The sequence below is a fragment of the Denticeps clupeoides genome, unplaced genomic scaffold (genome assembly GCF_900700375.1).
Source record: "Denticeps clupeoides unplaced genomic scaffold, fDenClu1.1, whole genome shotgun sequence".
NCBI lineage: Eukaryota > Metazoa > Chordata > Actinopteri > Clupeiformes > Denticipitidae > Denticeps > Denticeps clupeoides.
Window position 1 is genome coordinate 1 of NW_021630094.1, and position 23,306 is coordinate 23,306.

Consider the following 23,306-nt stretch of genomic DNA (forward strand, 5'->3'; position numbering starts at 1 on the left):
AGAAATGATCATTGGTGTCCCACTGCCCTCCATACAGGACCTGTTCCACTCAAGAAACAGGAAACGGGCAGGGAAGATCATCACAGACCCCTCACACGCTGGACAGACTTTTTGATCTGCTGCCCTCTGGCAGATGATACAGAAGCCTGCAGACCATGACCAGCCAACACAGAAACGGTTTCTTTCCCCTCCTAAACAGCTGAAATGCTATTCACTATTGCATTTTATATTACCTCAGTAACCTGTAATCTTTGTAATATTGTGTATATAAGATTATATTGTTGTTGCTTTTATACTGTTGTGCTTGAGAGACACCATCGACCGGAATCAAAATCCTCAAATGTGTTCTGATTGTAATGTATGAAGACAGATCCAAGATTCAAATGTGGAACCGGACATCTTTAAGTTGGCACCATGATGCATTTCGTATTTGCTTATTTAGAACAGGCCACATCATATAAATGGTGGTAGGTAGTAGCCTAGTGGGTAACACACTCGCCTATGAACCAGAAGACCCGGGTTCGAATCCCACTTACTTCCATTGTGTCCCTGAGCAAGACACTTAACCCTAAATTGCTCCAGGGAGACTGTCCCTGTAATACTGATTGTAAGTCGCTCTGGATAAGGGCGTCTGATAAATGCTGTAAATGTAAATGTATATAAATGGACATTCACTATCAATTTCAGAACTATTTCTTTAAATGCTGTATATGTTTTATAATGATTTTTGCAGAAAAACGTGCTTTTGCTACCCCCTTGTGGGTACACTTGGTATACTTTTCTAATTCAAATAGAAAATTGAACACGTTACACAGATGTCTAAATATATTGTTTATTTAGATTTTATATATATAACATTGACATTAGACCTTCTTGATATGTCTGCAACTCTGCATTAATAGTAGTTCTGAAGCTAAAACAAGAACACAATACAGAACACAATACATTTTCAATTTCATTCCTATGTTGGCTTTAAAATTACTTTACTAATAAGAGAGAAACCATTTCACGAGACCATCCAGAAAAAAAAAACATTGAGTGTGAAAGATAAACCTTGTAGAAAAAGACTTTGGCTTATCAGACCTGACAGACCACCATGTATCTTCTAGGAACTGCTGACTAACTGCCGAGAAGTACATTACATATACAGAGGGTTATACAGAGTCTGGGATTAAGAGATAGAATACTTACTTTTTAGAAATTGCACTATAAAGATCTAATGCATGATCTAATTAATAAGGTCTTGTGGCACAAAAATGGTAGGAAACAAGATTAAAAAAAAAAAAAAAAGAGAAACAAAAACAATATATTGTGTGTGTTGTGTGTGTGTATGTGTATATACACACACACACACACACACACACACACACACTTACATTTAAGGCCGCACTTTTATTCTCATTTTCCTTGTAAATTGTGGAATTTCCTAAGGTGCAGGAAAACATGATGAAGGAACTGAAACAAACTGTATGATTGGTGGAAGAAATCCTGTATGCCACAAATCCATTTAAGTTTGTACATATGTGCCACTTCATCTTGCTTAAATACAGCATTTTTATGATTAAAGTCATGAACAAGTTCCCCTAGATGTCTTAAATTAGTTGGTAGAACGGTAAAGATGTCTAAAATCCAATATCGTTAAAAGGCACTAAGTTGCACATGCAGTTGTGGTGTTAGCAGCGCGTGCCTGTGAAAATGACAGTAGAATGGTTCCAGGAGTGAGCAGAAAATCCCGGCTCAGCAGGCGTCCACTGCTTTGGATCAGGAGTACAAAGGAACATATCCGGTTCTTTTATTTCTGCACGTGATCACGCACACGCTGAGCATCCCAAAGAACTGGAGGCGGGGAAAAAAAAACAGATTAAAAGTTATGAAAGTATGGATTTCAAACTATTAGAAGTATGTTTTGGCAATAAATGAAATATGCAGTTATTAGAACAGGCACCTTTACTATGGCAAAGCCAAGGATGACCAACATGGCGTAACTCAGAACATCCTGAAGCAGCTTCTCGAGCTTATGCTCACAGCCCTGCGTGTGCAAACAGAGCGTTAGCTTATGATATGGTGGTGAGCATAACTCATTTGAATTTAAACAGGGGTTCTCCCATAAGCCTTTCCCTGAAGGAAACCTTCCCAGAAAAAAAAAAAGCCACAGTTTATTGGGATCAGATGATTGTTTACAACCTAATGATGCACGTGGGTGGTTGGAGGTACGGAAGATAAGTCTGGCTGGGAGGCTTGGGAACCACTGCACTAATGCTCACTAAAGCTAAACCCCCCGTCATGAAAATCCGGCAACATCTGGTTCAGAGCCTGGGATCCATGCGTGGACATGTACCTCGGTGTTCAGGAGGTCTGGTTGCTCGGTTTGTCCGACACACCCGGTGACGTTCTTACAGCAGGAGGTGGGCACTGTGTTGTTGTGCGTCCGGGACCAAGAGGAATTATTCCAGTCTGTATAGTTGTTTATCCCACAGCACTGAAGCTGTAGTCGAAGGAAGGTTTGTTATACATTTTCAGACATTCGCACATTCCATCAAAAGTACATTATGGAGCTACATTACAGATTACAATATCTATCTATATCTATATATCTATATGTGTGTGTGTGTGATATATATATATATATAGAGAGTGGCTTCCTTACTTGAGAGCATGTTAGTTGATGTTAGATTGTTCTAGCTTGTTCCTAATAGCTCAGAGCTGATATAATTACGACTGTGATTGTACCTGAGACTGCAGATAGTCCACAGCCCGAGTTTCTGTATTCTGCCCATCGTATTTGTCAAAGACGGAGCCCATGGAGACCTGAAGACCACCTTTAATCTATAAAACACAGATAGACAACACGTCGTTCAACCTGCAGCACTGGCTGAGACGTATATGTTGTATATGTTTTCACAAAAGCGGATATACGCACCCTGTTCATGTAGATAAAACCAAACACGAAAGCGGCTACCTCAGCAGCAAAAATGATCATGATTATTATGAAGAACTGGAGGGGGAAAAAATATATATTTAAATGTTTGAATTTGGTTATTGGCTGTAAGGTTCTGAACAAAATTTGCCTCAAAGACATTAGTCAAAACCCCTTTGAGCCAAAAAACGTCAAATATCGATAACTACTCCCACCCAGACTCTGAATGTTGGCGAAAGCTGTACTTACAAAGCTCAGGCCAACTGTGGACTCCCTCAGCGTAGCACAGCAGCCGACCAGGCCGATGAACAGCATCACTGCTGCCACAGCCAGGATGATGACCGCAGGAACCAGAGTGTACGTGTCCTCCAGGAAGTGATCGAAGTTGCTGTAGCTCTGGATCACGTAAGCCCCAACGTAGCACAGCGCAGCTCCAGCAGCCTGGAAGGGAATTGTTCACATGCCACCAGGTTATTGCAGTACTAAACATTGGAATGGATCTTAATTACATTTCCCCTCTTTAAAGGTGAAAGTGTCATTTGACATTGTGCTACACATCAAGCACAGATCCCGGTGACACCACAAAATGTGACCTCTGCATTTTACCCATCACCCTTAGATGGCAGTATAGTTGTTTTATTTTTAGTCTATTTTGGTCTCTTCTTTTTAGTAATGCAATTCTAAAATTCAGACAATATAGTACAAGAACCTAGTAGAACACATTTCACAATTTAAACAAGGTTATCTTATTACTGTATTATTGAGTCAATGATACTCTACATTGATACGATTGTAAAGTGAGTCCAAAGATCGCGTCGTCATCAGAAATTAATGCTGCTGTCATTGCGTGTTGCAGAAGTGACATCATCTATGTGACCGGATGGGAGAAACCAGGATATAATAATGCGATTTAACAAGAGGAAATAAAGTCCTGACAAAAACATTTTAGTCTAGTTTTAATCTTGCCATTACTGGTGAAGTAATGACCAGTTTCACTGGTTTTAAATAGTGTGAAAATCATTTACATGTAATAAACACCAATTATATTAAAACAACTCATACGCTTAACTGCCATTGCATAGACACCCATGAGTCAAATCTATAAAACTTCAACTTCAAGAAAAGTGAGAGAAACACTGAGCCACAACAAAACAAAAGTGTTCATAGGACAGGACATAGGACATAATTTTGCAATGGACAGAGACAGATTGCTGGTTAAAAACAAGATCACATCTGTGTAAACAAATTGATGGGACTGTTACTGACTATTTACCACACCGCTTCATTCCCACTCCCACACTCTGTGTTAACCGAGTTTGCATCACTTCAATTAATGTGGAGAACAATTCTATATTTTTTAGGATTTGTGTTGATCCAATTACATTATGTTGAATTTTAACACAGTCAGAATTTGGATGCATTATGCATTTGGATACATTGTAGAACAAAGCTGAGGACAGGACAGCAAAATAACACACAAAAAATGGCAAACAAGGTAAAAAGTTAGATCTGCATGTCTCCAAATCAGGGAGTTTTTGCTGCGATGGCAGCATTTCACACTCTTGGCATCTCCGGGACGGTTTCCAACAGTCCTGAAGGTTCATGCTGAACACTTTCTTATAATTCACTCATGTTGTTTTTTGTGTGTGTGTGAAGTGATTGTCACATGTGCTACACAGCAGCACAGCAGTGAAATTTGCACACACTTCACTGCACACAGTGAAATTTGTCCTCTGCATTTAACCCATCACCCTGAGTGAGCAGTGGGCAGCCATGACAGGTGCCCGGGGAGCAGTGTGTGGGGACGGTGCTTTCCTCAGTGGCTCCTCAGTGGTACCTCAGTGGCACCTCAGTGGCACCTCGGCGGATCGGGATTCGGCTACCTTCTGATTATGGGGCCGCTGCCTTAACCGCTAGGTCACCACTGCCCCTCAAGTGGTTTTGATGATGACAATCAAATATGCTTCACTTTCTCCTCATACAAAAAATGTTTCTTGCCTTGGATTCTTCAAAGCGGGTCCATCTTTGTCACAGGGTAGGCGTGTTATTACTGGTGGTGTACATTTTGTTGTAGGCAACCATTTTAAAACATGCGAGTCACTCTGGATAAGAGCGTCTGCTAAATGCTGTAAATGTTCTCCATTAGACGTGAAAGGTCTGAACTACAAATGCTAGGACATGGTAGGTCATGTGCATTACCTTTAAAACCTATCTTACACATTACATAAAGCAGTGGACAAATGAAATGATCACTTTTCCACAGAAGGTCTATACCACGTACTGCAAATGACAAGAAAAGGTAACACAAACTGACCATTCGCTGTAACACGGGGTGTTTTCACTAATTCAGCTTCCTGTTCCTCACCAGATCTGGCCGAAAATCATCATGCCATCGTGGTGAAGAGACCCTGACTCCATTCCTCCAATCATATGATCCTCAGAGAGCAATCACGAGACCCCCGGTACCATCATCCTTAATCCCCACTGGAACTTACCGCAGGTCTCGTGGCTCAAGAATGAAAGAAAAACCGAGGAGAGTAAGAACAGAAAAAACCCACTGACGTGGGAGGAAAAAAAAATCTGATGTTGTTTCTGGCCTTGCAAGTAGTTCCTAATTCACTTAAAGTAAATTAGTGCTGCCTTGGCCTTTTTTACAAAAGGCTTGTGTTCCACTCTATGGTTCAAGTAAATATTGCTCTAGTCCAAAGTGAACATTTGCTGATCTTGTGGTTTACTGATCTTAAAGTGGAATAAGGTGAAAGAAACACCCAAGTTCAAATCCCACTTACTACCATTGTGTCCCTGAACAAGATACTTAACCCTAAGTTGCTCCAGGGGGGGACTGTCCCTGTAACTACTCTGTATAAGGGCGTCTGATAGGGCGTTCTTGTTTTTCAGTGCCAGAAATATTAAAATAGTGGTGGGGTCGACCCAATTCCTTATCATGTACCACACCTGATCGACAGTCGTTGTGCAACACCCTCACTCACATGCATGGTGAGATCACGTCACCCCACACAAGTTCACTCTTTGCTCCGTAGGGATCTGCCTTGAGGCGAAGCCAGAAAGAGTTTAATCACATGTACCCTGGTGTCAGCTTCATATGACCACCATCAATCTGCAGCACCACCCACACACACACATACACATACACACATCATCATCATTTACGTTCATTCAGCCGATCACTAGATTTAATAAGGAAATGCTATGCAAACCTAGTTTTATGATCAATTTGATAAACCCATTCTCAATTAATAATACGCCGTATATGGAGTCAAATGAGCTCGTTTTATAAACAGTCAGTACTTTTAAACTCAAACATTAGTCAGCAATACAAATTACATAATAATAAGACGGGGGTGAGAAAGATCAGGGTTTATTTCATTTTTTTTATTGATTTTTAGGAACCAGATGCTGATGAAATGAGGAAGCAGTCGGTTTCGGTGCAGCTCTTGATACAGGCCACGTGTTCACGGAGACGCCGACAGAATCGGTCATCGTGACGATGGACTGTTTCATTTCCACAATTTAAACGCTCCATTTCAGGCGGGAGTCGTGTTGTTTCCAGCCCGCCGGCCCAGGGTTCCAGCGCGGCCGCGGGAGACAAAAAAAAAGAGACAGAACGCAACTCACCCAGAATGTCAGGCTGAGGATCAACAGCACCGTCTTGGATGTTATAATACCGCAGTCCATGTTGAGGAAACGTGCGTGAGTAGCGCCGAGCCGCTGCGGGTCTGCGGGTCTGCCTGTCTGTGCCTGTGTGTGTCTGTGTGTGTTTTTCCCGTAAACGTGCGTCTGTGTGACTCGCTGTCACATGATCGGGCGCCGCGCTCTGCCGCGCGGTCCTACCGCCGACCCGCCGGACGCGGGAGGAGACCACAGGCCCACTATCAACTGTAAATGAACAGCACATTATATTAATATTATACTACCAGCAGCGAGCGTGTGTGTGTGTATAAATTCTTTATCGCACCAGTGTAGCAGTGTGACATCAGTATAAAGTAAGTGAAGTTATTGTCACTTGTGATACACAGCAGCACAGCACACGGTGCACATAGTGAAAGTTGTCCTCTGCATTTAACCCATCACTCTGAGTGAGCAGTGGGCAGCCATGACAGGCGCCCGGGGAGCAGTGTGTGGGGACGGTGCTTTGCTCAGTGGCACCTTGGCGCATTGGGATTCGAACCGGCAACCTTCTGATTACGGGGCCACTGCTCCAAAACAGTCAGAAGTGGGATTCGAACCCACGCCTCCAGGAGAGACTGCTAACAATGTGGAAACAAGGAAATACTTCCTGAAAGAGTTAGTTCCAAAAATCACTGATATAAGTATTTTTTGTGCTAAATGTTGCAGGTAGAAATCCTTCAGTCTGGGGTCAGGAGCAGGGAAATACTGGAACTAGGAATACATTTACATTTTGGATTATATAGCTAGCACATTTAGTGAATTTAAAAGTTCAGATTTATTTTTTATTATTTTTTTTTTTTACTTTGTTGCACACTATCAGGGACCAGGTCATGTATTAATGTGTATGTGACCAATAAAAACATTTTGAATCTTGGAGACATATGGTATGAAAGCAATTTGCTTTTCTGTCTAAAAAAATGTGTGGCAGTGTGGAGGGTGGCAAACCAGTACTGTGAGCACGTGCGCCAAATATGAAGTCACTGCACTGATCACATGCTTTCAGAGATTTTTCAGAAAAGGCTAAAGTAGGGTGTGGGGATGTCACATGACACCTGGACTCCAGCAAATCAATTTGCTACGTTTTAGTAAAACGTAAAAAAAAACAAAAAAAAAACACTACATTGCCTGGTTCTTTGCACATATCTCCTAGAGATCATCTGATTTGGCAAAAACATTTTTTCCCCCCTCAGTGCAGATCTAGCATTCTTCAATGTGGTGTCGTTTTCCTACATCAAGTTTGTTGAAAAGTATTTTCTGCCCTTGTGGCCTATCACGTCTGTGAGCTGATGAGGTAAGTAAGCGCAGAGACGGCACATAATACAAACAAGGATTTCTTACAGAACACAAATCAAACGGTGCGAGAGCCAAAAACGGTGGAAACAAAAGGGGAAAACACAAACTAGCCCGCAGGCGTGTGCCGATTGGCAGAACTCAAACACAAAAACAGTTGTCAGGTCAACAATGAAGGTCAAGTTCACGAAAGATCGTCGCTGCTGTCTCCAGCTTCTCCAAGGGCTACGCCCAGCAGCACCATCGGCGGAGGAGGTGACAACCATAGGGCTCCTACCCTGCTGTGTCCTCCCACTGGTGGACCCAGACCCTATGGCTGGCTCTAGTGCTGCAACAACGAATCGATTGAATCGATAAAAATCGATTACTAAAAGAGTTGGCCATGAATTTCCTAATCGATTCGTTATGTCGCGCGACGCGGAGACGTTTGATTTATTTGAGCGCGGAGCGGAGTGAACACACTCGGTTTCTCTCGCGCACAGATGCTAGCAGAGTTTGGCGCCTCATAGACAGCGCGGAGCAAAAAAAAACAAGTGGAGGTAGAGGACAGATACATGGCGGAGGCAGAGAAATCTGCGCGAAAATATGCAAAAGCGACATGGCACGGCACGGGAGCACCACGGCAATGATCCAGCACCTGAAACGCAAACATGTTGGAGTGTTTGAGGAGGAAGAAGGGAGTTCAGCAGCAGGGTAAATCGCTACAGAATCCTACTTTTGTTCCGTTATGAAGTGAGGAACGTAATGTCCCTGGTGCTGGTGTTTAACTCTCTGCGGAGGAGAACTAGACGGGGACTTACAGCGCCACCTACAGGTGTGGAGGGGGGATGAAACAGCGTTCGGACTGTTCTCTGCGTCTCCGCGTGGACGACTCGCTTATTGTGTCCCTGACCCTAAGTTGCCCCAGGGGGACTGTCCCTGTAACTACTGATTGTCGCTCTGGATAAGGGCGTCTGATAAATGCTGTAAATGTAAATGTTTACCTGTCATCCAGCTTGACAAGCATGAAAAGTTAGCGTTAGCGTGTTAATAACAGTAGTAAAGCAGGGGTGCTATAGTTACTTTGCATTAAAAGACTAAAGAAATCAGGACAAAACTACTAAGTTAGAAAAGCATTTTTTGCAGTGTGTGTCAGTGTGAGAGTTTGTGAATGTGTGTCTGCGAGTGTGTGCATCTGCAGTGTAGTGTAGAGAACAAGTTCTGACATTCAAACAAATCCTGTTAAATTTTCTGATTTGTATTGTTCTTTATTTTTTTTATAAATTATTTATCATTCTGGCAGCTCAGGTGGCACTTTATTTTTTTAAAAAGTCTATATTTGGCAGATGTAAAGCATACATGTGTATGTTTTTTGTGTTAGTCAATTTTTATTTTATTTTATTATTATTATAACAGCTCAAGGAGCAACATGTTTGTGCACTTTCTAAAGATTTTGGTTCTGTTTTTGAATAAAGGGTTGGAAATGAATGCTTTTCTTGTTTTTTTTTTTTCTTCCTACGATTAATCCAAAAAATAATCGACATATTAATCGATTATTAAAATAATTGTTAGTTGCAGCCCTAGCTGGCTCCCTGATGTGGTCTTATGGCGGCCTCGGTCCCTCCAACCTGCACACAGAAACAAACAGGGCCGACCCTTCTGGGTACATGTGGGCCCTTTCGCCACACGTCCCCTTTGACGCTTCCTGCGTCATTCCCTGCCCCGCGCTAATGCCTTCTGGGCACGTGCAGCCCCTCCCACTGCACGTTCCTGGTGCCAGTGTGGGGGCTTTACCAGACCATCCGGCCAGCCCCTTCTGCATCCGTTGGGACAAGCAGGCCCTCTTCCTGCCTGTCCCAGCTGGGTCCTCATGCCTTCAAGGGGGCCCCACCCTCCCCTCAGAAGGAACCCCCAACCTGAACTGCACCCCCCCCCCAAAAAAAGTGCAGTCGTGTCAGGAACTTAATCTCTGGGGTTCTGCTCCACTTCTGGGTCGCCATCTGGTGGACACAAAGAGGGGAAATGGAGGCAACATACGGACACCAGAAACACACACAGATAGAGACAGACAGAAGAGAGGGTCATCTGGTTCCCTCTCTGGGTTCTCCGGGACCTCCTCAGGGGGCACAGCCAGGATGACGGGAGGCGCAACCCTCTCACCGCCCGCCAGTGCTGAGTTTTCTTGCACAGGATCCTGACTGGCGCTGGGTGTGGTGGGGCAGGGCTCGATCACTGGCTCAGGCTCTGGCTTATCAAACTCCGTCCCAAAAACCCATCTTGTAACGTCTCCCTGCAGCCAATCCTGACATGGCATTGAATTCCTTTGTAATTCTTAATAGAAGCATTTCACGTTGTTCGCCCCTTTATCCAGAAACGATGAGTTGTCTTTCCTATGAAAATTACAGGGATTTTGAGACCAGTGTCAATGTGGGCTAACTCCAGGCTCTTCTCCAGACTCTCACTATGAATCATGAAAACCTTGATAATGATTCTTTATTATATATAAAAACTGCTGATGATTTCAAATGTGATGATCCCGGTTCGAATCCCGAATCAACAATGTGCCACTGAGCAAAGCACCGTCCCCACACACTGCTCCCCGGGCGCCTGTCATGGCTGCCAACTGCTCACTAAGGGTGATTAAATGCAGAGGTTTCACAGATGTGTTTCACAACTTCTCTTTCACTTAAAGTGACAAAATATATTTTAATAATTACCTTAACCATAAACCTGCTAGAGCATTCATTTTCATTCATATTGTTAATGAGACTTGAGAAAGGGGCATGACTTTGTCACCTTCATGGGACACTGCTAATTTTTTCAGAATTGTTCAAATTTGCTTAATTTGGTTTATAAGCTTTTATTTTTATATAATTTTTGTATCTCATGATCTTTAAAATGGCACCATCTGCTGCTCAAAAGTATTCAGGGCTGATGTTAACACTTTTAATCAGAGATGAATGGCTCTGGATGCATATGCTGCACTGTGATGCCTTTATTGGTTTATTTTATTATTTGCAGTTTTTATTAAACTTCATCAGTTTACTTATAATTGTATTTTGCTCTAACTTTTCATTGTTGTATATGGTGTGCACACACTCATAGGCAATATGAGTGTGTGCACATATTAATCATATTTGCTTGTTTTGAGTGATCTGGTGTGTTTGGGTCCCTGTTTGGCAAAATCTGAGACTGAGATCTGAGGAGGTCTAAATCCAGAATGGGTCCATTTTGGTGGACCCATAATCAGAAGGTTGCGGGTTCTAATCCCGAACCGCCAAGATGCCACTGAGGTCCTCTTGATCAAGGTACCGTCCCTGCACCTTTCATGGCTGCCCACTGTTCACCAAGGGTGATACGGGGTTAAATGCAGAGGACACATTTCATCGTGTCACCATGTGCTGTGCTTGCTGTGTATCACAATGACAATCACCTCACTTTCTTTCTTTCTTTCTTTGGCCGTACCCTTTTGGGTTTTGCTCTTCGATGTCTGTATGTGTTCTTTAATTTTTTTCACTTTGTTTCCCATTGTGTCATTTGGTTTAGCTAAGCCAAATTAAAGGTTCCCTTTGTCTCTTTGTTTGGGGGAGGTTGGTTTTGCTTACTAGATGTCTTGTTTGTTTCAGTGGTCTTGAGTTTTTGGTTTTGTTTGACCTCTTTTGTAGATTCTAGACATGAGTTTGGCCTTGTTGTTCATGGTTTTTGTTCATTCTTTTGAAGTGAAACTCCCATGTCTCTTTGTCCTTACACACATATGAAAGTGAAAAAGTGAAAGTGATTGTCATTGTGATACACAGCACAGCACACGGTGTCCTCTGCTTTTAACCTGTATCACCCTTGGTGAGCAGTGGGCAACCATGGCAGGCGCCCGGGGACCAGTGTGTGGGGACGGTACTTTGCTCAGTGGCACCTTGGCAGATCGACGAACTGGCAACCTTTAGATTACGGGGCCACTTCCTCAACCGCTAGGCCACCACTGCACCCTACAAACATTTTTTTTTTTTTTAACATTTACAGCATTTATTAGACGCCCTTATCCAGAGCAACTTACAATCAGTAGTTACAGGGACAGTCCCCCCCTGGAGACACACAGGGTTAAGTGTCTTGCTCAGGGACACAATGGAATTAAGTGGGATTTGAACCTGGGTTTTCTGGTTCATAGGCTACTACCACCCTATATACCACCCTACTACCACATTGTCAAACATTTCACATCTTTACCTGTTCTTCCAAACTTGTATTCTATGTACAAAAACATTTCCAAATTGGCTTCCTTTGCAAAAACGGATAGGGTTGAATAAAATTATTCAGACCTAAAGGACATATTTTTTTTCAGCTTTGAATTTTAAAAACCTTGAATGACCTTTATGATGATTTAAAGATTCTGATAGGCTGCTGCTTTCATTCCTTCATTTTGGATCACCAAAAAACCTTTTTGCAATTTGTCTTGCAGATATTCCAAGTTTTCAACCAAACAAGATTTGGCAGTTTTCTAGAATAAAAACACATCATTCAGACATTGTGGCCTTACTTTATTTGCTCTAGTGAACTTCTTGTGCTTTAAATGAATTAGCAGCTCCTTTCCTCCAGCTCGATCATGTCTGTTGTGTCTGCTTTAGATGTCTCTATCATGTTACATATTTTTAAGTTAGTACTGATTTGACTTGCTGATACCTTGCTGATGATGGCCAATAGATTGACTGGTTGATTACAAATCATCTTAGATTTATGCATAAATTATACCTTAAGAACTTCTAAAAAGTGCCCATGGAGCAGTCTTAACTCCCATTCCTCAGATGCACCAGCTGGACGTTAAATCACATTGCACATTAGAATTTACTTGAATTCATTCTTCTGCACTTCATCTTTGTGGTGCACTCACATAAAAAAACTTTGCATGTATTTGTCTGGCTGGTTTAAATCGGCATTATTATCTTCTTCTTCATAATCTACAGTAGTTTAGTTAATATCGCTTGCTGTGCATGACGACATGATAATCATTAATCTGTTTGTCCGCCTGTCTGTCTTACCTTGTCGGACAGTCTGTGATCACGAGTTTTCCATTAATTAATTTCACCGACCCCACAAAATGCGCACATGACTTATTTGTATTTAAACTAAAGTTTAAACTAATGATGAACCATTAGAATGATGAACCAGTAGAACCACTGCTCCGTCACATCGAGAGGAGCCAGTTGAGGTGGTTCGAGCATCTGGTCAGGATTCCTCCTGGACGCCTCCCTGTGGAGGTGTTTGGGCATGTCCCCCGGGTCAACCCAGGACACACTGGAGAAATTATATCTCCAGTCTGGTCTGGGAAAGCCTTGGGGTCCTGCCGGAGGAGCTGGTGAAGGTGGCTGGGGAGAGTGCTGTCTGGGATTCCCTATAATTGGGATAAGCAGAAGAAGACGACGACGATGAACCATTGGCTACAGTTTGATATGGGCTCGATCCGGGTCATTCACGGTCATTCTGTATCTGTCGGGGCGAGATAAGGCCAGCAGAGGCACTGCTGAAAACACAAGCAATTATTATTATATTATTATATGACTATATACAACAGGTGTATATTATTATATATAATATACAATCAGAGGCACTGCTGAAAACACAAGCATTTATTGTTATATTATTATATAACTATATACAACAGGTGTCTATTATTATATATAATATACAAGCAGAGGCACTGCTGAAAACACAAACAATTATTATGATATTATTATAGAACTATATACAACAGGTGTATATTATTATATATAATATATATAATATACAAACAGTATCACGCATACACGTTATGTGGCGTGTCATTTTGACTTTTAAAACACGTGAGATGGAAAATGCGAAATAAAATCCCCAGATTAGCGCGGAAAGTGGCCACGTTGAAGGCGCTCCGACTACGGTGGCTGAATTCTTAAAAAAACAGTAAAATGGCAACTCGCGAGGCAAAATGTTAAAATGCGTTTTGATCACACCGAAAAAACAATAAAGAAAAAAGTTTCAATATAATAATCACAATCAGCTTTGTGACGGTGTGTGTTTTGTCTTGAAAATAATGAAATCATTTTTTCCCATCTATTATAAATAAACATTTTATTCGCCAATACATATTCGTTGCTGTTCGATTATATTTTTAAAATCGTCCTATACATTTTCATTACATCTTCAGATAGAATATTTCTTTAAAGCCATAAAGAAGTGCTGTCCAAAACAAGTATAAGTCAATATAAAAAGCTCTTATAGGTTTTTAATAAGGTTTGTCGGGGTCGGTAAAGGCTTTAAAAACTCGAAGGTAGGGCCAAGTCCTTTTATCCCAGAATATTATAACTCTTCGCTCTCGAGATGACGGAGTGGCGGCAGGGGGGGGGCGGTTGCGCCTTCACGGTTCTCACCGCGCCTTTATCAGTCGGACCCGCGACCCCGCGCCCCGAATACCGGACCATGGCAGACGCGGCTCCAGCCCCGCCCGGGAAGAGACGCTCCACGGTGTCGGACCGCGTCCTGAGGGCGGTGGCGGCCTCCCAGGCCCGCGGCGGGGTGTCTCTGGTGGCCCTGAAGAAGGGCCTGGTCGCTGGCGGCTACGACGCGGAGTCGAACAAGGCGCGCGTCCGCCTGGCGCTCAGGCGCCTGCTGGCGAACGGGAGTCTTCTTCAGACCAAAGGCTCCTTCACAATCGGCGAGAAGAAAGCTGCGTCTCCAAAGAAAGCCAGGAAGCCGCGGACCAAGAAAGTCCCGAGGAAACCCAAACGGCCAGCCGCGGCCAAGAAAGCCAAAAGCCCGAAGAAGGCGTCCAAAGGGAAGGTCAGGGCCAGGAGGGCCAAGGCTGGGAAGAAATAAGGAGGACTTTACTTCGGCACCTTGGCACGTGACTGCGATTTAAAATGGAACATTTTAAAATGAAAAGAGACATGTTACCAATTCAGATCGACGAATCGAATCATTCCAGAAGAATAATAAAGAGCTAAATTCAATTCACTCTGTTGTTGCGTTGGTCTTGGGTATCACCACTGCACACCACGCACAGGCACAATTTAGGGATTTAATCAATTACTACACGAATTTGATTGGTTTGACTTGTATTATACATCTCTGGGTAATTTCTTTGACGATACTGGTCATTTTCTCCATGTCTAGAAAAATTCACAGAACCGGTAGACACTTACATTTTTTCGAGGGTTGGGGGTTAACGCCTTTGCGTCGCACGTCAGCAGCTAGGAAGTGAATGATAGTCTACTAGACTGCTTCAATGTGTAGATAAGCAGCGATACAGACATCTGCATGAACTGCAGATAAAAAGTCCAGAGTTCAAAAAGGTCGTTTCGTGCCGTGCACACTGAAACACTGTCAAGATTCTGAAGACTGAAAGAGGGTGTTGAGCTTCATTTTGGTCCATGCCACAGCAACAAACAGATATGATTTTAAATGGTTTTATCAAGTCAGACTGCTTCTCAGTATTATGCTGTTTAGCAGGGCTATGAACAAAGTTCCATTTTTGGTGGTTCATTTTTTATTTTATTTCAGGAAAGTGTCCAAGTCCACACCCAACACCCACAATCTTCAGGCTCAGCCTATACCAGGCGCTGGATTACTTTCCCAAGGAACAAGAATGTACATGTATACACTCTACTTCACCACTGAATGCAGGACCCTGGACAGCGTAATTCACACACTTGACCCGTCCATTATGTTACGATAGGGTCGGCTTATTTTCTACAGTATACAAATGATGAAACTTTATTGCTAATAAATATGATAGTTGATTTTTTTTTTAACAAATCTTGACTATCAACTCTGTGCTATGAGCATTAACGGTGCAACACTGAGGACTTTTTGCACAGACAATAACAGCTTGATACCCCAATACAAATGTTAAAACCAACTGTGAAACACAACTGGTTGTGTTCCTGCCACACCGGAATCTAACTATTTCCGTATTTCCTGAATGTTTTGCCATGTTGCTGGTTGCCAGGTGCCTGGGAAACTTCACTGGCATGAAGACTGAAGTCTGATGCAAGGTTCGCTGTTGTCGACCTTACTGTCTGCTGTGCTGCTTGACGTGTGAGCTGTGAACAATGCAATGCATAACATACAAGTTCTAGCTTGCTAACCATTTAATGCTTGCATTTAAGCTGATATAAAAATTAACATTGTTGAATATTATACTAATGTTGAAATGTATTATACTAATTTCTGACTATTTGAATTCCCTGTTACATGCTCCTAAACAGGTTTATTTAAACAAACAAACAGAAGAAATACAAAATTGGCCATCATAGGCATCAATATACACACACACACACACACACACACACACATATATATATATATATTTACAAAAGATAATAAGCTGCTGCAACAAAGCCATACACAGAGTCAACCAAACAACCATCTTGTCACACGCGCATTTGATTCTTTCATCCCAACCACTGTAAAGCTCTGTAGTCAGTCGCGACTTGAAAGAGTCCAAAGCCCACTGTACTGCCAGGCACTCTAGATCCACCACCGAGTACCTGGTCTCATGTGGACAGAGCTTGTGCTTATGTAAGCCACAGGCTTCTGCTCAACACCTACCTGCTGAATGAGGTCTGCCAGAGGCTCCACTCCACTTTAGTCTGTAAAGTACAACACATGGTCTACAGATTAAAGCCCCCTTGAGGTCCTTGAATGCCTTCTCTTGTACCTCACCCCACTGAATCTGACTGGTATCAGACTTCTGGGCCAGGCAAAGTTGGGAATAAAACGTCTGTACCAACTCACAAGCCCCAGAAAGGAACGCACCGCCTTCTTGGTCTATCGCCTGCATCCACCTTGTCCCTTTGTAGACGGCCCACACCACTCCCCAAGTAGTGTTGCTCCCATGTGGCACTGTATATAACTACACTGTCCAGGTAGGCCGCTGCAAAGGCACAAGTACAGGCTAATACCTGGTCCATTAGCCTCTGAAAAGAGGTGGGTGCCCCTTGCAGGCCAATCGGCAGTCATGTAAAAAAAAATAAAAAATCACCGCTGCCGCAACCCAGCGGCACACAGATGAATTGCAGCCAGTGAAAATTTGAGAACTATGGTTTGGAGGGCTATGGTCGCCAAAGTTAAATAAATCAACAGAAGTGGGACAAAGTCATTGCTTTTCAAGTCCCAAGTCAAGTGCCAAGTCAAGACAGGCAAGTGTCGAGTCAAGTCCAAAGTCAAGACTGATAAGTCTCAAGTCAAGTCCTAAGTCCTGCAGTTTGAGTTTCGAGTCCTTTCAAGTCTTTTCAACCGCAGAATAATAATATATTTTCACCGATCGTGTATGCTTTTAAAATCTATTGTTTTATTAAAACAAGTGCAATTGAAACTGCAGAAATAAATAGTGCTGACATTGCACTATTAACTTCATTTTTAACATTTAACTCATATTTTTTAAGAATATTCTTCATTTTAAACCACTGCTTTACAGAATAAACGCATCTGAAAAAACAAGTGCAACAGTAATTATTTGAACAAAAAGTGCTAACATTGTATTTCCATGACATATTGCATTTCAATGAGTTCCACAGCAGTTTGTCCTGTCCTGTAACAAACACATGAACATAACAGACTTAACTGCGGGAAGTGGAAAATAAGATGTACTTGTGTTTATCAACTGTTTATTCAGTTAAATAGCTGCATCCATGTTACACGTCACGTTTGATGTGGTAATTTCACAGTTTGAAGACTCGTTCTCGCCCCCTACAGTGCAATTTGGCTAGGTATACATCCGCGCTAAAATATCAAGGTGAAAGTCATCATAGTGTAGCGGTTCTTCTTCTGCGTTGTGGAACTTTTTGATTTCGTTTCTTGATGAGCTGACACCCAAGAGATTTTCTGTGCAAAGTGTATTCTGTACAAAAAGCAAGAGCGCATCGGAACATCGCGTCACACATCGCGTCTTTCTGCACCTCTCTCTACAATATACAGTATTAAAAGAACATAAAAAATATTCACAAAATAACACACATGCAAAATATTCCTAATATGTACATAAATTAAAATGAAAGAAATAACTTTTTGCACACAAACCCCACGCACCTCTCACAGCTCACGCCATGTGTCCAAGATAACCGGGTCTCAAAAACAAAATAAAAGTCTTTAGAAAATAAGAACATAAAAGACACAAGAAAGAAGAAATATACTTCTAAATCTAGTGTAACCATTTAACTCCGGCACAATAGCTTTCGTAGTATAGACCCAGCTCCCAACACAACTTTGTGAATAGATTAACGGCAATATTTTTTTATCACCAATAAGAGTCTCACGTTAACGCAGATAAGAGTCCCACACAGCACGTTGGTGTATTTTGAAGACCTGGTGGTAAGAGTCAATAGCTGACTCCCTGTTTCTCAGATAACATCTGTAATCTGTGGTGTTTGGCAGTGGAAAGGCTGAGGAAAACTTACAGTTACAGTTTTGAAAAGCAATGATCAAGAATGTTCAAAGTAGACCACAAGTTATCACACACAAATATCCAAACATTTACTTATGAGACAACCAGAACTGGCGTTTAATACTCAGATATGCACAGAGACACCGAGTTTTATAAGAAATTAAATAAACATTTTTGTGAAAAAGTATATGTAATTTTACCTCAACTATAAATATATTCAGCAAGCTTTAAAGGCCACACAAACATACGAAGACATTAGATAATGACAATTAGCTGGATCTCAGTTACAATATTTGAGCTGTATTGTAGACATTGTCCTGACGGCTGTAGGAAGCGCAGAGGCGGGACATACTGGGGACAAGGATTTATTAATAAACACAAATAATCAAGGCACGATGGCCGACAAGGGAAATAAAGGGGATCAACATAAACAAACCCGCAGGCGTGTGGCGATTGCCAGAACTCAAAAGCAAAGTTGCTCCAGAGGGGCGGAAATCACCTGCTTATTAAAAGATGTCCTGATTGGCTGTGGCCAATCCTGACAGTATGGCATTTGATGGTGCTGACGCCTTTCAGTAGAATATTGTGAATGCACAATCCTGTATTAAAATAGACTGGGACACTATATAAATAAAAAAGATTGATGTTGATATAGCAATGATTTTCATCATTTCAGAATTCCAGAATTTCATTCCAGTTACACTGGCACTGTGCATCCTACCCATCACTGCCCTGCAATATGTCTTTTTAACTTAACATTCACATTCTACTTCATTGTCATTGGTGTATGCATAGCCACTGCCCAGTGATGTCTGTGTCTTTTGTTCTCTTTGAACATAAATATTTGCATTTCTAGCTTACTTCCCTTTTTTACTGGCCTTGTTCCTTTTTATTCTGTTTTTATTTTATATCCTTTATTTATTTTATATCCTCTATCTACACACAGCCAAAAATCAGGATCATTTCACTGCATGTTGTACTGGTATAAATATGCATGTGATTAATACAATATTGACTCTTAATCCATTTACAGTTTGAATTCCTGTGTTTTTGAGTCTAAAATATTAAATAATACACACAGTAATTTGTAATTATAATTAGCTGGATCTCAATTATTGTAGACAATGATAGTGCATTTGAGGCAGCTGACGTCCTTTTATGGCTGGGAATTTCATAAGATTTAGCCTTTCAATGGAATAAATTGAATACATGCAGTGATCTGATGCCCCGCCCTGGAAGAGCACCCATCATGCACCCAGTGTCCTGAGATGAGCTCTGGAAGCCAAGAACCAGTCTTGGATTCAGCAGTAAAATATAGTATCTGAGTGAGAAATCATTGTCTGAAACAGACAATGTCTGTGATTGTCTTCATGATTTCACATAAAAGCAGTAACCTGTCTGCAGTGATGCTTCAAAATTTGTCAAACACTTTTTCCTAAAATGACATTAGAGCTGAACTCATGATTCTTGGACCCAGTGTTGTCTCCTCTCCGTCTCGAACCCCCCATGCCACTAAAGGCCACCATCTGCACACTGCATGTATAGACAGTGTGGGCCTTTTCTGCATGTGGTTGTTTTGTAGAAGCACCTGAATGAGCTCCATTGTTCTTCTCCTGTACTTTATAATGCATTCAGCAGTCAACACCGGTTCTACATTCAGAGACACTTGCTGATCATCAATCTTACCAAATAAAAAGCTATGTACGTAATTTCACTTTTTGGTATGTTTTTTATGATATATGTATGCTTTCTGAATGTCCTGAATGTGTTTTGTCTTTTTTATGATGTGCCATAATTGCCTAATTATGAACTAAGACTGTTATACACAACACACAAACACTTTAAAAACTAACATAAGACACTTGGGTGTTTGTTATATGTGTTTACTGCCTGGCATTCTTTTTTTGTGTTTTAGTTTTTTTCCGCATAAATAGCCTGTGTTAGTGAAACCATATATAAAATCATCAGTTGGTTCCTTGTTTCCCCAGATGAAAACTGATCTCGAGTTAATATGACATCATAATCTGCCATAGATCTTGTTTTTTTAGGATAGCCATTCTGATATAACAACAATGGAATGAAATGGATGGGCTGGACGCTATCTTCAAATTCATCTAAACCCCCAGAAACACACCCACACCCACACACCAAGGCCACATGAATATGGGAGGCAGCATAGCTCACCACTGCACTACCAAGCAACTATAGTAATTAAGTTCTTTATTTTTCCATATTAAAATGGCTCAAAACAATGTTATCAACGTTAAAAGCAGAACAGGAACATGAACACATTAACCTCACATGGGAAACTTTTTGTTCAGTGAAGTGAAAGTAGTGACTGTCAAAGAGGAAGTGAAACAGAAAGACCATGACGACCCAGCCTCATGACTTGTTTCGACTTGTCTCAGTAAAAAGCAGCCATGGAGCAGGGAGGAATTACCTTCCTGCTGCTCTCTGCTCTCACCTATGGCAGCACTCACCCTCTTGCTCGTCCCAACAATGGGCTTCGAGAGTGCAAGAAAACCTCACCAATCCCAGCTCTGGAAGTTCTCCCGGGAGGAGGCTGGGACAATCTGCGGAATTTGGACATGGGACGGGTCATGAACTTCAGTTACTCCCTGTGCCAGACTACAGAGGACGGCGTCTACCTCATCCCGGACGAGGTCTTTGTCATTCCACAGAAGGTGAGCGGTGTAGAGGCAAACTCCGAAATCATCTCCTCGTGGCTGGATCAGCGCAGCTCGACGTCGCATTCCATCAACATGGACGCGTCCTTCTTCTCCGTGCTCAATGCAAAGTTTTCCGCGGAAAACAAGCGAACCAAGACTCATCAAGTCAAAGAAAGTTCTGTCACTACTCGTGTGCAGGTGAGCTTCATATATATTGATTTACTGAAATGCAACTTTTTTAACATTTACATTTAGAACCAGCCATTCTGTCCGGTCTTTGTCCTCAGGTGCGCAACCACTTGTACACCGTAAAATCGTATCCAGACTTCACGCTAGACTCCAGATTTGCGCACCAAGCAGAGGAAATTGCCGACGCACTGGAAAACAACCAGACCCGACAAGCGGCGTACCTCTCGGAGAAGCTGGTGTTTGACTACGGAACCCATGTGGTGACGAGCATCGACGCCGGGGCTTCTTTGGTGCAGGAGGACTACGTGAGGGCATCGTATGTGTCCGACGGTGAGACGACGCAGTCTTCAGTCACGGCCTCGGCGGGAGTCAACTTTTTCAACAAGGTCAACTTCAACTTTGGCAGCAAGGACGCGCAGGAGACGTCTGAGACTCGGAGTTACGAGGGAAACATCACCTACTCTCTCATCCAGAGCCACGGCGGGGCTCTGTTCTACCCGGGAATCACGCTGCAGAAGTGGCAGGAGAGCACGCTCAACAACCTGGTGGCCATCGACCGCGCCGGCCTCCCCCTGCACTACTTCCTCAACCGCGCGGCGCTCCCTGACCTGCCAGAACCGACCGTCCGCAAGCTGGCGCGCTCTGTGCGCAATGCCGTGGAGCGATACTACACCATCAACACCCGTCCGGGGTGCGTCAAGCCCGACTCCAAGAACTTCAACTTTCAGGCCAATGTCGACGACGACTCCTGCGAAGGTCCAGCAACGAATCTCAGCTTTGGTGGGGTTTATCAAACCTGCTCCAAGCTTACCACGGACGCCGGACCAATCTGTGAGCAGCAGGCCCAGAAGAACCCAGACACGGGTGACTTCTCTTGCCGCGCGCCTTTTCAGCCCACGCTTCTACAGTCTCAAATGCAGGAGGAAGGCTACAGCCAGTACGAATGTCACCAAAGCTGCCATGGATGCTGGCTGTTTTTCGAATGCTGTCATCAAGTTTGCGGCGACTCCTACCACGTCAGGCGGGCTAAACTCGACACTTACTGGTGCGCAACCAGTCAAAAGGTTCCAGACTATTCAGGGTACTTGTTTGGAGGGCTTTACAGCCCAAATCTACAGAACCCTACGACGAAGTCTACAAGCTGCCCACCCAACTTCTTTCCCCTTAAAATGCTGGCCAATGGCATGATGGTTTGCGTGAGCAACGATTATGAGATGGCAACCAGGTTTTCTGTGCCTTTTGGGGGTTTCTTCAGTTGCAAGGCCAACAACCCTCTGGCACGTTATCAGCCTCACTGTCCACCAGGATTCAGCCAGCACTTAGCTGCTATTAGTGATGGCTGTCAGGTTCTGTACTGCGTTCAGTCTGGGATTTTTACAGGCGGAGAGCTGTTGCCCATCCATCTACCACCCTTCACACGATCTCCGGTGATGGCCATGGTTGCCACCAACACTGTGGCTGTGATGACCCAAGAAGACAAAGCCTGGGTTCGGATCAGCGGGACGAAGATGTGGAAGCTGGCAAAGCCAGAAGAAATCAACAAGTTATCTGATCAGTTTGGGAAGGAGATGTCTGGTGGACAGAAGCTTGGCACCACTTTTGGTGTTATTGCCTTTGTAGCCCTGGTGATTGGGGTTGCTGTTGTCATTGCAGTGAAGAAACGGAAGAAGGGATATAAGGAGATCGACAAGGAGGAAGAGGTGGAATCTCAGACTGAGTCTGAACCACAAAATCCATCCCAGCCTCTTCTGCCATAAAGCCATACTTCTAACTCCTACTGAATTTAGATTATTCCTCTGTGCATTGTATTCTACTCATGCAATGAGAGATCCCACAAATGTAGTGGATGAAGATTTTAGATAAAAAGTTTCATGTATTTCCTGTAAATGTCTTGAGTTTCCTGCCTTACATAGATGGCCCTGCTAGAAAGTTATATCACTGTACCTTCATTACATTCATAAAAATGTTAATGTTATTGTTAAATAAAACATTACCAATTTTTTCAGCACCCAGTGGTGGTAAAATCATATCTGTGGTTCAGTAAATATTCTATAAAACAGACTAGCATGTCAAAAACCTCTACAAAGAAGCTTGTTCTCATTGTTCTCATTTCAAATATTTAACAATGTATGCTGTCCATCTTAATAAAGGGTTTACACATTGC

At 42.7% G+C, this 23,306-nt stretch overlaps 3 protein-coding genes across 4 annotated transcripts; 2 read left to right on the forward strand and 1 right to left on the reverse strand.

Annotated features, from left to right (window-relative positions):
• Window positions 1–814: 814 nt before the first annotated feature.
• On the reverse strand, window positions 815–6,730 carry LOC114783385 (tetraspanin-36-like). Its single transcript, XM_028968855.1, has 7 exons — window positions 6,554–6,730; window positions 3,167–3,358; window positions 2,921–2,995; window positions 2,731–2,826; window positions 2,339–2,485; window positions 1,946–2,029; window positions 815–1,836 (listed from the first exon to the last, which is right to left on the reverse strand). Exons 1-7 carry the CDS (start codon window positions 6,611–6,613, stop codon window positions 1,762–1,764), a joined length of 729 nt encoding a protein of 242 aa, XP_028824688.1. The 5' UTR covers window positions 6,614–6,730; the 3' UTR covers window positions 815–1,761.
• Window positions 6,731–14,206: 7,476 nt separating this feature from the next.
• LOC114783388 (histone H1.4-like) lies at window positions 14,207–14,854 on the forward strand. Its single transcript, XM_028968861.1, has one exon. The coding sequence runs from the start codon at window positions 14,222–14,224 to the stop codon at window positions 14,714–14,716; it is 495 nt and encodes a 164-aa protein (XP_028824694.1). The 5' UTR covers window positions 14,207–14,221; the 3' UTR covers window positions 14,717–14,854.
• Window positions 14,855–18,546: 3,692 nt separating this feature from the next.
• On the forward strand, window positions 18,547–23,150 carry LOC114783386 (macrophage-expressed gene 1 protein-like). 2 transcript variants are annotated; one of them, XM_028968857.1, is made up of 3 exons: window positions 18,547–18,610; window positions 20,769–21,151; window positions 21,241–23,150. In XM_028968857.1, the coding sequence occupies exons 1-3, from the start codon at window positions 18,547–18,549 to the stop codon at window positions 22,897–22,899; spliced, it is 2,106 nt and encodes a 701-aa protein (XP_028824690.1). In that variant the 3' UTR covers window positions 22,900–23,150. The 2 variants fall into 2 exon arrangements, with proteins under 2 accessions (XP_028824690.1, XP_028824689.1); XM_028968856.1 differs by lacking the exon at window positions 18,547–18,610 and having other exon boundaries at window positions 20,662–21,151.
• Window positions 23,151–23,306: the final 156 nt, after the last annotated feature.